Source organism: Neophocaena asiaeorientalis, unplaced genomic scaffold (genome assembly GCF_003031525.2).
Source record: "Neophocaena asiaeorientalis asiaeorientalis breed wild unplaced genomic scaffold, Neophocaena_asiaeorientalis_V1.1 scaffold134, whole genome shotgun sequence".
NCBI lineage: Eukaryota > Metazoa > Chordata > Mammalia > Artiodactyla > Phocoenidae > Neophocaena > Neophocaena asiaeorientalis.
In genome coordinates, this window is record NW_020185339.1 from 28,379,721 (window position 1) to 28,393,513 (window position 13,793).

Below are 13,793 nucleotides of genomic sequence, written 5' to 3' on the forward strand. Positions count from 1 at the left end.
TGCTTCTCACAGGGCTGCTGCAGCAGGGAAGGGGGTTGAGTGGAATGGGAGGGGTGTGGTGGTGCTTTGGATGGAGGGAGGAATTGGGGGGGGCAGTGTCACCAACCCTCATCCATCATTTGGGACAGAATTTGGGTGATGGAGTGGAAGCTTCCACCGTCCTATTGAACTCACCTCCGCTCACCCAAAGGACTATTTATTGGAGCTGCAAAAGCAAGAGATTATAGCAGTAAATGAGAGGAGTACCATCTCTGTTCTCTGGAAGTTTACAGTCTAGTAGGGAAAATCAGGAATATTTACGGAGCACTTACTCTGTGCCAGGAACTGTGCGAACTTTTTTTTTTTTAAACCTATTTTTGGCTGCATTTGGGTCTTTGTTGCCGCCCACCGGCTCTAGTTGCTGGGAGTGTGGGCTACTCTTCCTTGTGGTGCTTGGACTTCTCGTTGTGGTCAGGCTTCTCTTGTGGCGGAGCACAGGCTCTAGGCGCATGGGCTTCAACAGTTGTGGTGTGTAGGCTTAGTAGTTGTGGCTCCCGGGCTCTAGAGCACAGGCTCAGTGGTTGTGGTGCACGGGCTTAGTTGCTCCGCGGCATGTGGGATCTTCCCGGACCAGAGCTCTAACCCGTGTCCCCTGCATTGTCAGGCGGATTCTTAACCACTGCACCACCAGGGAAGTCCTGTGTGCCAACTGCTTTACATGGATGTCTCACTTATTCCTCTCAACAACTCTATGAAATAGGTATTATTATGATTTACATTTATAGACGAGTGAGCAAAGGCACAGATGACTTCTGAAAGGCCATATAGCTGGTGACTAGAAGAACCAGGAAGATGAAACAGATGAGCTGACATGTGTGACAGGGGAGGAAGAGGATGATGGGGAAACTTGTAGCAAAAGCATGGCTCTAGGCCTCAGAGACCTCCCTGAGCAAGGCAGAAAACTTCTCAGCTGCCCAAAAGGCTGAGTAGAATTTAGCCAGGTAAAGAGGCTGTAAGGGTGGGGAAGAGGAATTGCAAACGCCAGAGGGTCAGGAAGTGCAGCTCTAGGGGCAAGCCAGGGCCAGGTTAGGAGAGGCTTATTAAGGATTTTGGTCTTTATTGAGGAGGAAGTTGAAGTCATTAATGGTTTTAAACAAAAGAGAGGCATGATTAGACTTGCATTTTTAAAAGATCATTCGGGGGACTTCCCTGGTGACACAGTGCGTAAGACTCCTCACTCCCAATGCAGGGGGCTCGGGTTCAATCCCTGGCCAGGGAACTAGATCCCACATGCATGCCACAACTAAGACCCATGCAACCAAACAAATAAATAAAATAAATATTAAAAAATTTTTAAAAAGAGATCATTCAGGGCGTAAAGAATGCAAGTGAGGGGTAAACAGATTCACTGATGGCTTGGACCACTGAATTGGATTAGGGTGGTGAAGGTAGGAAGAAGTAAAGTGGGTGCATACAAGAGATACTTAAGAGCTGCACTAAGTAATTGGATAAGGGGTGAAAGGGAGAGGGAGAAAGCTGAGTCATTTTATACCCCCTTCTCTCCCTCAACCCCTAGATCCAATCATTTAATAAATTCATTTGATTTCATGAATGTCTTTCCCACCCGTCCCCTCCTTTCCATCCCTGCTGCCACTGGCCTAATTCAGCTCAGGTCCTCTCCCTAACAATGAAGCAAGAGTCTTTCTACCTTCAGATTTTCCCCTCTCCAGACAATCCTCCATGCCATTTGCGGTACGACCTATGTAAAATGCAAACATAGTTGGAGTCAACCCCATCCCCATTGTCTTGTCATTTTGTCAATTACAGGATAAAGCCCCATCCTTTCCTAGTCTGGTCATTCTTTGCTAGCTTCTTCCCCTCCTCAGGCCCAAGCTGCACAAGAGGTGTCACACCCACTGAACCCCCAGTTACCTGCATGTTACGGTAAATATTCCTTCACAGCACTAAACCTTCACAAGTCCTTTGCTTGTGTATTTATTATATATACATGTGACTCATTTCTGAGAGGTCACATTGTCAGGAATTGCCTCTCCTTTCTATCAGGTAAATTCCTATTCATACTTCAAGTCCAAGCTCAGATAACAAGTCTCTGTAGGCTTTTCTAACACTCCCGCCCCCCTGATAGGATTAATTGCTTCCTCATCTGTGCTTCTAAAGCACTTTACACATATTCTGTTCTTGTATATGTTTAACTGTATTATAGGTGTAGGAGGCACAGGCTAATGCAATCAACTAAATGAGTGCTCCTGACGTTGAAGGGTTGTGGGAAGGAATAAATGGGATAATATGTGTACAGTTAATATTTCTTCATCTCTTATCTAATAATACAAATCTTTATTACAGTTTACAAAGTGTAAACTTTGATAGTGTTCCACATACTCTCCTGTTTGATCTAGGAATAAGCCTGTGAGATAGGGTTGATACTGTTATTTCTGTTTTATAGTTGGAGGAAGTGAAGTACAGAAGGGTTAAAAAGTGATGATGTGGCTGGTTCAGCAGTATGCGGAGGCACAAAAGTGCTCCACAGTATTTGTTTAAATGGAGTTAAGTTTTCTGATTATAAAACCTGTGATCTTCCCTTTAAACCACACTGCTTCTTGCATGCATTAGCCAGTATTTTTTTCAAGTTGCAGGTAGCTAATAATTAATAAATTCAATGAGGTAGGGACAACCAACATGGCAGGGGTGGTGGTAAGAGAATAGGAAAAAAATAGTTCAGAATACATTCATGGAGTAAGGATAAGCAGAGTTCTGTACTACGTGGTTGTAATGTAAAATCTGTTTCTCGCTGTGGATTTGGATTAAAAGAAAGTATGAAAGCCCCGTGTTAGCACTATGCCAAGTTCTAAATGAACGTTTATTAAATGAAATCATGGCACTTTCATTTTATATTTTTGTTTTCCCGATGTGTAGCTACTGGAAAGCAGATATCATGTCATCTTTATTTTTCCAGTTCCTAGAAGAGTCCTTGTTACAAATTTGGTGCAATTAATAAATGTGTGTCAAATGAAAACCTGGAATGCAGGAATGAATGAAGGCAGTGTACAGCTCGGCATATATGGTTGTAAATGACTGCTGTTCTATCTCCTTCCGGAATTCTTCCTATTCAATCGAGAGATGAGACACTGTTCAGTTAACAGTTTCCAAAAGTCCTATTTCTCAGTCTGGAGAAAACAGTAAGGCCAAGAATAATTTGCACTCAAGAAGTATCCCTTGCCCTTAGTCAACATGGTATCGTGAATGGCTTCAGGAAAGGGCTCCGGAGGGGTTGAGGGGAAGGGGGAAACAACAACAACAACAAAAAACGGTTGACCTTAGTCAAGATGGCTGCCTTTGGCTTCGCTCTATCAGAACGCGCATGCCCAGCCTTGTCCCCGCCCCCTCCCCGTGGCCCCGACGCGTGCGTCGCAACGTAGGGGGACAGCGCGGGAGGAATAAATTTCTCTGTGATTGGTTGGTGCCGGATTTCAAACACGAGCTGGCGGCGAGGAGCTTCTCTGCCGTTGGGTGAGTCGCGGAGGGAAGTGGAAGGCCGCCCAGGTGGGGCCCGGGGGACCCGACCAAGTGGGTGCTGGGAGTTGCGAGAAAAGGTGGGTCTGGCGCTGGGTTTGTGGTGGGAGGCAGGCGTCCGCGGTTGTGAAGCCGTGGCCCGCTCGCGGGTTGTGGTGGAGGCCGGCTCCTACAGCCCCTCCTTTGAAGGCTCTCCATGGGCCGGGGGCGCGGGCGGCCTGAGCGGGCGATGGCTGGGAAGTGGGTGGCTTCTTTCTTGGCGCCGTGTTCTGTGGAAAGCCGGGGGCCTCTTTTTGAGATGGTGGCTTGAACAAGGCAGGAGCCACCCCAAAGAAGTGGCTCTCACTTAAAGACAGAGTTAGGGAGTGGGTGGGCTAACACCACCGTTCTCCTCAGAGGAGCAAGACTTTTTCGAAGGGAAAAGCAGGCCCTGGTGTTTGAGAGGCCGGCGCGGCTCCGAGTGGTGCCCCTCTCCCTAGTGGTGCCCCTCTCCCTAGTGGGCTGTGTGAGTCTAGGTAGGCAATGACATCTTGCCCTTCCCGTCCTAAATCCCAGCCTTAGTAACAACGAGGCCATTTCACATACATCCCTCTTCAGGATTTCATTCCTCGGCAGAGGGTGTGCATAGGAACGTGGGGTGATAAGCTGTTTTTTCTTTTTCTTTTTTTTAAAGAAACGTCATCATACTCTTCAATGTGGAAGGTGAGCTTTTCGAGTTATTGAAAGTGTTCAGAGAAGACGCTTTTCCTATAGCTTAATCATTCAACAGGTGCTTATTAAGTACAAAATGTAAGTACAGGACAATCTTACTTGGCTTTAAAGGAGCTTGCAGTTTATTTGGGTTAATAGAACTTAGAAAGGTAACAGATTGTGTTACCATTAGTAGGCCTTTACACTGTTGAGAGTACTGTACATTAGTACAGCCCTTTTAGAAAATATTTTGGCACTGTATATCAAGAGTCATAAGAGGTTTTTATCCTCTGACTTGGTAATCCCAGCCTTGGAAATCCATTTTAAGGCACACGGCCACCTGAAGAAAAACACTGTCCTTGGTGATGTTCAATTTATTTATTCGGTGAATATTTAGTAATCATTTGCCAAGTGTCAGGCACTGTTCTAGGCACCAGGGGCTCAGCGATGAACAAACAAAAATCCCTGCCTTCTTGGAACTTAAACTATTGGGGAGACAGACAATAAACAAAATAAGTAAGTTAATATATAAGTATGTTAGGTGGAGATGAGTGCTTTTGATCAAAATAAAGCAGAGAAGTGTTAGGGGGAAAGATGCAATTTAAAATAGTGTGGTTAAGAATGAGACAATGACTTTTTTAAAAATTGAAGTGTAGTTGATTTACAATGTTGTATTAGTTTCTGGTGTACAGCAAAGTGATTCAGTTTTATATATATATTGTTTTTCATATTCTTCTCCATTATAGTTTACTGAATCTAGTTCCCTGTGCTATACAGTAGAACCTTGTTGTTTTATCTATTTTATATATAGTAGTTTGATTCTGCTAATCCCAAACTCATAATTTATCCCACCCCCTTTCCCCTTTGGTAACCATAAGTTTGTTTTCTGTGTCTAAGTCTGTTTCTGTTTCGTAAATAAGTTCATTTGTGCCATATTTTAGATTCCACATATAAATATCATATGGTATTTGTCTTTTCTCTTTCTGACTTACTTCACTTATTATAATCTCTAGGTTCATCCATGTTGCTGCAGATGGCATTGTTTCATTCTTTTTTATAGCTGAGTAGTATTCTATTTGTGTATATATACACCACATCTTTTTTTTTTTTTTTTTTGTGGTATGCGGGCCTGTCACTGTTGTGGCCTCTCCTGTTGCGGAGCACAAGCTCTGGACGCGCAGGCTCAGCGGCCATGGCTCACGGGCCCAGCCACTCCGCGGCACATGGGATCTTCCCGGACTGGGGCACGAACCCGTGTCCCCTGAATGGGCAGGGGGACTCTCAACCACTGCGCCACCAGGGAAGCCCCAAATCTTCTTTATCCATTCATCTGTCAATGGAAATTTAGGTTGTTTCCATGTCTTGGCTATTGTAAATAGTGCTGCTGTGAACATTGGGGTGCATGTATCTTTTCAAATCATAGTTTTCTCCACATATATGCCCAGGAGTGGGATTGCAGGATCATTTGGTAGCTCTATTTTTAGTTTTTTAAGGAACCTCCGTACTGTTTTCCATAGTGGCTGCACCAATTTACATTCCCACCAACAGTGTAGGAGGGTTCCCTTTTCTCCACAGCCTCTCTAGCATTTATTTGCAGACTTTTTTTTTTGGTGGTACGTGGGCCCCCACTGTTGTGGCCTCTCCTGTTGCAGGCTCCGGACGCGCAGGCTCAGCGGCCATGGCTCATGGGCCCAGCCGCTCTGCGGCATGTGGGATCCTCCCGGACCGGGGCACGAACCTGTGTCCCCTGCATTGGCAGGTGGACTCTCAACCACTGCGCCAGGAAGGCCCCTCATTGTAGTTTTGATTTGCATTTCTCTAATAATTAGCGATGTTGAGCATCTTTCCATGTGCCTATCGGCCATCTGTAAGAGGCAATGACATTTGAATAAATACCTGAAGGAAGTGAGGGAGTGACCATGTGAGAGGTTCTAAGTAGATGTAACAAAAAAACGAAATTACCTAAATGTCCAAGGAAGAGAACAGTTAAATAAATGTTCATGAACTTTTTGTAACTTAATGGAAACATGATTTAAAAAAAGTAAAACACAAAATTATGTATAAATCTATGATTGCAATTCGATGAAATATGGGTGCATAATGGGCAAAGATTAGATAGGGAGGTGCATATAGTTGTTTAGGGTGGTGAGGTTTTAGTTTCACCATTAAATAAATTTTTTTTTTCTTTTTAAAAAAATTTTGGCCACACCTGGCATGCGGGGATCATAGTTCCCCTGCCAGGGATTGAACTTCACCCTTTGCAGTAGAAGCCCGGAGTCTTAACCACTGGACCACCAGGGATGTCCTTTTTTTTTTGAACATAGAAAATTAACAGTATGAGGCAGTGTTTTATATCTACCAAATGAGTGTTATAGATAATAAAGAGGTTATTTTGGACTAAAATGGTTAGGGAATGCTTTAGTGAGTTGGTAAGACTTATACTAGACCCTGAGGAATGGAACAGTTTGGAATGGAAGGAATTCACAGAAGAAAAAATAAGAGGAGAACTTAGTATAACGAACTGGTAATCATTTTCTGAAAAACAGTAATTCAACTTGTCCCATTTCGTTTTTTTGTTTTGTTTTGTTTCGTTTTGTTTTTGGGGCCAAGCTGCAGGGGTTTGTGGGATCTTAGTTCTCCCACCAGGGATCGAACCGGGCCCTTGGCAGTGAAAGTGCAGAGTCCTAACCACTGGACTGCCGGGGAATTTCCTCCCATTCCGTACTTTAATCTTCATTCATGTTGGACTGAGGATGTTCTATTTACTCTTTCTGCAATTGACTTGCTCATGAGAACATTCGGTTTCAAGATACTCCTTCTGCCTGCCAGTTGAATAGAGGCTTTGATATGGTGAAGCAGAAGCTGGACATTTGGGAAAAAGAATTATTCCGAAATGCTTTCATTTGAAAGAATCTTGTATTGAGACAGTCTTAAGGAATGTTTTTTCTTGGCAGCAGAGAACAGAGAACCTGTATTGTTGATTTCTTGGGACTCTCCAGATTTAGTAATGTTTGTGAGAATGTTTTTCATTAAAACTCTTCCCTGAAAAACGCACTGCTTTGTGTGACAGAATTTAACACCCTCAATGCATCTAAAACCTGATGTATAGGTCTCTTAATAATATTGTTTGTAAGGGGAGGAAGAAGAGGCTAGAGATTTTTCCCGGGATACTCTGCAGTAAGATCTGGAATAGTCTGTTATTCTGAAGGATGATCTCTGTTCTCTTGGCTGGTGATTGAAATTAAATTGGGGACTCAAAGCAATCACATCAAGCTGAGACTCTTTCCTGGTGATGCCAAATTGCTCCCTTAGGGATACTCACAGATTGGGAATCTGTAACACAGTGACTTCTCCACCTCTGGGGCTTCTCATCAATAACAGCTGAGATTCTCTAGCACCTTTTTGTTTAAAGCACTCAACAAACTGATTTCCTTGCTACACACAAGGATCATTTCAGCTTTCCCGAAAGGCAGCCGCCTCTGTAGTGAAAAAGTGACATCTGTTTTACAGCTGCAAAGCAATGTACTGCAATATGACTTTGTTTTTGTTTCCTTTCACATTAGTGTATCTCCTAGCTATGAGCTAAATAATAAAGGGGGGGAAATAAAGAAGTATTCATGAGGGTAAAAATGTGACCCAGCAGGAAAATTAAGGCCATTTTCAATTGACATTGAATAGGATGAGTAAATTTTAGCTTTTCAAGCTACAATTTGGTTGAGATATCAGAGTTAGTACTGATACAGAAAGATATTTTTGGCATCTATAAATAATTCCTGAGAGTCACTTCTGTAGCATGTTAATAAAAATGCATGGTCCCTTAGCATATAAAGAGAAGAGGATTATATTTTCTAGTGCTGTTTTTGGATTGCCCAAAGTAAATCTATGTTAGAGGAAAAATTAACTCTTCTCAGATGCTATGAGCCTCATGTAGAAGAGCTTGTTTAAGAGCCTAGACAAGGTCAAGTTTTGCTATCTCCTCCCTTCTTTTTGATCTGGGTTCCAGCTATGATTTGGTAATCACTGTTCTAGGATGTAAATAACAACAATCAGACCAAAACAAAAGCAAAAAATGTATACCCACTATAATACCCTATATTCTTTTTTTTAATTAATTAATTTTGGCTGCGTTGGGTCCTCGTTGCTGTGCACAGGCTTTCTCTAGTTGTGGTGAGTGGGGGCTACTCTTCATTGTGGTGCTCAGGCTTCTCATTGCGGTGGCTTCTCTTGTTGCAGGGCACGGGCTCTAGGCTCGCGGGCTCCAGTAGTTGTGGCACGTGGGCTCAGTTGTTGTGGCTTGCGGGTTCTAGAGCGCAGGCTTCAGTACTTGTGACGCATGGCTTAGTTGCTCCGTGGCATGTGGGATCTTCCTGGACCAGGGCTTGAACCTGTGTCCCCTGCATTGGCAGGTGGATTCTTAACCACTGTGCCACCAGGGAAGTCCAATACCCTATATTCTTATAATGAGCTTCAATTTATATGGTATAAAACTTTTACCTACGTTAATTTGTAATATTCTGTGAGGTAAATAGGACAAGTATTATCGTTCCCATTTATAGATGTTTCTCAGAATTTAAGTGACTTATGCAAGGTTATACAACGGGTAAATAGAGGAACTAAAATTATATCCTAGGGCTTCTGCCCCCTCACCTTTCTTTTAACTGTTCTGTTTTCATCTATATTAAACGTGATGTTCAGGTACAATGGAAATTCTTTTGACAGAATCATGGGGGGGGGCGTGTGTGTGTGTGTCTGTGTGTGTGTGTGTTAGTTCATGTGTTTGTTCTCTGACTTCGATTTATCAAGTATTTTTTAAAAGTACTGAGTCTTTGTGCAATACAGCGGTGCCAAATGTAAGGTTTCTCCTCTCAAATCTACAGTTTAGCTGGGACATAGGATAGAAACATGGTAAAGTTAAATTAGAGTATAAGGTGTCTGAGTGCCAATTGAGCAAAGTAGTTGGGGAAAGACTGGGGCCAGGGAGGCCAGTTGAAGTGAATGTTAATGACCTGCAAGTGATGATGGGCTGGGTATGACACACATGAGAGAAGAATCCACAGAGTTTGGTGATTATACTTGTAGGAAGGGGAGTAACTTAAGGTGATGCTGAGGTTTGGAACTGAGTGACTGGGAGAATGATAAAAATAAGGAAATTAAAGTTGGGTGTCGGTAGGAGAGGGAGTATGGTAGGTCATTGGGTAAAGTAGTTGATGATGTGTGGGGGAACGATAGAATGATGTCTCAAAATCGAGCTCAACGTCCAGGGCATCCGAAACAAATTGAGAGTTACAAGATTGACTTAGGAGAGAGCTGAGGGCTGGAGAGAGAAATGGATGAGTTGTCTGTAGAGATGTAATGACTAAGGTGGGATAGTTTGATACGTTTAGTCAAACAGCTATCTCCTAGGTACTAGGCATCATGATAGGAGAACAATGTAGATCAAGGTAGTTCTATGAGATAATAGTTACTATGGTGAGATGTCCACAGGTAGGTACTCTGTGTCTATAGTCTTTTCAGGAATCAGGTTGTGTTTTCAAGAAAGTACCTCCCCACAGCACTCACTCTAGGGAGTGGTATGCACAAAGGAAATAGGAAAGAAGAATAGAGGAACTTGAGAAAATGAGGGATTTCTCTTAAAGGAGACAAGGAATCAGGTTGTTGTATTGTCATTTAAGACATAAAAACCCTCTGAATTTTTTTTTGTGTGTGTGTGTGTTTAAGGGTAGTGCCATTTCTTTTTTTTTTTCTTTTTTTTTTTGGCTGTGTTGGGTCTCTGTTGTTGTGCGCAGGCCCTCCAGCTGCTGCGAGCGGGGGCCACTTCTGCTGCGGTGCGCGGGCTTCTCATTGTGGTGGCTTCTCCTGTTGCAGAGCACGGGCTCCAGGCATATGCGGGCCTCAGCAGCTGTGGCTTGTGGGCTCCAGAGCGCAGGCTCAGCAGTCGTGGCGCACAGGCTTAGCTGCTCTGTGGCATGTGGGATCTTCCTGGACCAGGGCTCGAACCTGTGTCCCCTGCATTGGCAGATGGGTTCTCAACCACTGCGCCATCCAGGGAAGTCCCTTCTTTCTTTTTTTTTTAAATAACCAGTTTTCAGTACCCTAGTTGCACTGTCCCATTTTCCTTTTCTGCATTCCTGGACAGATAAAAGTTTCCCTATGTACTGAGCTCACTGTCTTATAGTCTCAGAATATACAGATGAGTGCAGAGATGATAGAAACCAATAATACCCCATATTAAAACTGATCACTGGGGGGACTTGCCTGGTGGCTCATTGGTTAAGAATCTGCCTGCCACTGCAGGGGGCATGGGTTTGAGCCCTGGTCTGGGAAGATCCCACATGCCACAGAGCAACTAAGCTTGTGAGCCACAACTACTGAGCCTGCACTCTAGAGCATGAGAGCCACAACTACTGAGCCCATGCGCCACAACTACTGAAGCCCACATGCCTAGAGCCCATGCTCTGCAACAAGAGAAGCCACCACAATAAGAAGCCCGCGCACCACATGAAGAGTAGCCCCCACTGGCCACAACTAGAGAAAGCCTGCGCGCAGCAACAAAGACCCAACACAGCCAAAAAAATAAAAATAAAAAAATTGATCACTGGGAATTCCCTGGTAGTCCAGTGGTTAGGACACCGCGCTTCCACTGCAGGAGGCTTGGGTTCAATCCCTGGTTGGGGAACTAAGATGCTGCATGCTGCAAGGTGCGGCCCCCCCAAAATATGCTGGATGCAATAAATGTTTTAAAAAAAAACAAAACCAAAACTGATCACTGTCTTTCATTTTTATTGGGAGCTAAAGGAAATCATCATTTGAATAGGCTACTGAATGCCCTGCCCCTGTTTTCTGTCCTGTAGCACTTAGAAGTATTTGCCTTTTTTGTCATATTGTTAAAACCCATGGGCACCTCCATGACTTCCACATCTCTTCCTACCAGTTTTAATGCTATTCTTTTAGTTTTGTTCTTAGTTTAGAGGAAGAGCTTTGTAATAAGTTTGTTGGTCTGGTTGCTTAGCAGCTTGCCGTGATTATGTAGCTTGGAACAGATACATTGCCATTTGAAAATCTTGGTTTCCAGCCCTGATTCATGTATATATTGCATTCAAGCTTGGAATTGAAAGCTTTTTTGCTATTAGAGCAACCATCATACAAGTACAGATGAATAAGTCTGTAGCATTTAATAGAAAATATCTTTATGTTTATATATTCCTTTTTCCTTTGTGTTTTTTCTGCCCTTTCTTGCCTTCATAGCTTATGGTACAATCTTGCAAACATTGTAAAATCACTAAACCTTCGTAAAAGAGTTCTTAAAATTTTATTTAGATGCATGAAAAAAGGGCCTGGACTAGAATGTTGAAGGGGTGATTAGGAGAAACATAAGAAGAATCCTTTAATGGTGTTTCTGAGAACATTCAATTTTCAAATGAAACTTGATTTTTAAATTTCATTTCCTTGATAATTTTCATAAAATCCCGCTGATTTCTTTCTTTTTTGAAGATCTTAGTTCCTTAAAGTGTTCCCAGTTAAAGTCTATTTGGAATAGAACTGCCTGTAAGGACACCATTTTTAATGTAATATCAGCAAGTCTTTGCCGGGGGAAATATGAAGCCTGAAATTCACTATTACAGAACACAGGAGCAAATGATTTTTCCTTTGCCCTTCTAACTGTGAAGGTGGTGTATTGTCTCCTTGATGCCAGAATATGGTACAACATAATCCTTTGCCTATACTTAGTATAAATTTATTAGACATAGTCCCTGCACGCAGTCCAGCAGAGAGCCCTGCATTACAGAAATAATTATTGAGCTGCTGAGCTGGCAGTTTCCCCACTTAATCACTTGTGTGACGTCATCTGCGCTGTTGGTAGGAAATGTGCTGACCATGTACTGCGTTTTAAAAGACAGTTGCAACAGGGGTACTAGCTAAAGATGAAATTAAAAATAAACCTTTTAAGTTACATGGAAGGTCTCCAAAGTGCAGCAGGATTAAAGTGGCAAAAATGTTATATTGATAGGCTTGACTAAGTAGTTGGTCACCTAGTAATCAACTGACATACTTGTCCCTAATTGCTTCTCAGCTCCAGAGCGATTGCAGAGTGGAGGAAAAGAAGTAGGCAGGAAGGGGTGTTATATTCAGGGGACTGAAATGCGTTTGTAATTTTCAAATGAGTCTTAAACATTCCAACTTTGTTTTTATAATAAGGATTACAAAAAACATCAGTTGTTAGCTCGAGATTCTCATAGTGGTAGCTACACATGGAAGAGTCCAGATGTTAGTCACTGATCACTGTACTGGATTGCTCCTGAATCTTTTGTCTGGGGGAGATGGCAGGACCCCTAATGTATATTTGATTTGATTTCTTGGCAGAAAGATGGATACTTTGATGCTGAATATGCGGAATCTGTTTGAGCAGCTTGTACGCCGGATGGAGATTCTCAGTGAAGGAAATGAAGTCCGTAAGTCATTCTGAGCTGGCCTGTGTGAAGAGAAAAAACAGATTTCAGATTTCGGTTTTCTGCAAAGCCAAAGTGTATTCCAATCCTAAAATTGTTTTTCACTTGAGTTATCTAAAAAGAAAATGATGGTCACTTATCTATGGTCAAAACTTAATGGACACTCATTGTAAATGGTCACTTATTTTTCTGTAGTTGTTTTTAAATGGGTTTTACCCAGACTTTTTTCATTATCAGGGTTCTCTTTTCACTACATAGTTGGCATTAGTCGTCGGTTTTATTTTTTATCACGAACTGGGCAAAATCTACTGAATTTCTAAGGATGTTGCCTTTTTTCTTTAGAGTAGTAGTTGTCTACATTTTTTATCCTGGGTTTTCCCTGTGTTCTATAAAACATTTTCAATTGAAGAGGAGAAAAATGACAGTTTCTTTTTGAAGGAGGGACAGTTCATCTGCTTTCACCTACCTATTTGATGCTTAGTAATAAAGGGTTAAGGTTGGGTGGAGAGCTGGGAAGAAAAAGGAGGTGGTGACACAGTAGTCTTCTGGGAAGTAGATTAGTGAGAAAGAAAGGTGGGGCTGATAGCACTGACCTAAGTGATGTAAGGGAATTTTTCTTTACCAGCTTTTCTTTGTGTTACCATGCTCTTCTATTTCAGGTTTTCATGTATACCTAGTATAGCGGGTGTTGCTGTTAAGTCAGTCTCATTGGTACAAAAGTAATGCAAGAACTGTGTCTTAAACTTAAAAAGAAAACAATCTCCATAGTACTTAGTATGGTGTCTTGCTTGTGCCATTCAATATTTTCTTTAATTTGATTCATGTTTTTGATAGCTCTCATCTACTTACAGGCCTTTCAAAACAGTATTCTATTTTCTCTCTCTAATAGCTGTTGCATGACCCTATCGTCTGGTATCAACTCAATAACCATGATAGCATACTAATTAGGCTTCTCTTTGAGGTCACATCATCTCAGAAGATGGATTGCTTTGGAGTCTAGTGGGGAGGAGTATTGAATAAGAGATCTTAAAATTCAGGTTCACTCAGCAAATAATGGCTTTATGGAAAAAAGTAGGGTTTGAGTTGAGCCTTAGATTAGGTATAGGGTAGGATCCCAACAGACAGACATGAAAGAAGGCATTTAGG

The 13,793-nt window shown here is 42.4% G+C and overlaps 1 protein-coding gene across 10 annotated transcripts in view; it reads left to right on the forward strand.

Annotated features, from left to right (window-relative positions):
* RACGAP1 (Rac GTPase activating protein 1) overlaps positions 1-13,793 on the forward strand; it is a 35,982-nt gene that overhangs the window by 3,397 nt on the left and 18,792 nt on the right. For 3 of the 10 annotated variants that reach the window (XM_024737175.1, XM_024737173.1, XM_024737176.1), the window contains exons 2-3: positions 4,184-4,299; positions 12,562-12,650. In XM_024737175.1, coding sequence (XP_024592943.1) covers positions 12,566-12,650 — 85 coding nt within the window. In that variant the 5' untranslated portion in view covers positions 4,184-4,299; positions 12,562-12,565. Of the gene's footprint in view, positions 1-3,249; positions 3,591-4,183; positions 4,300-12,561; positions 12,651-13,793 lie in introns of those variants that run through there. The other 7 variants (XM_024737179.1, XM_024737182.1, XM_024737172.1 and 4 more) reach the window with 6 other exon arrangements.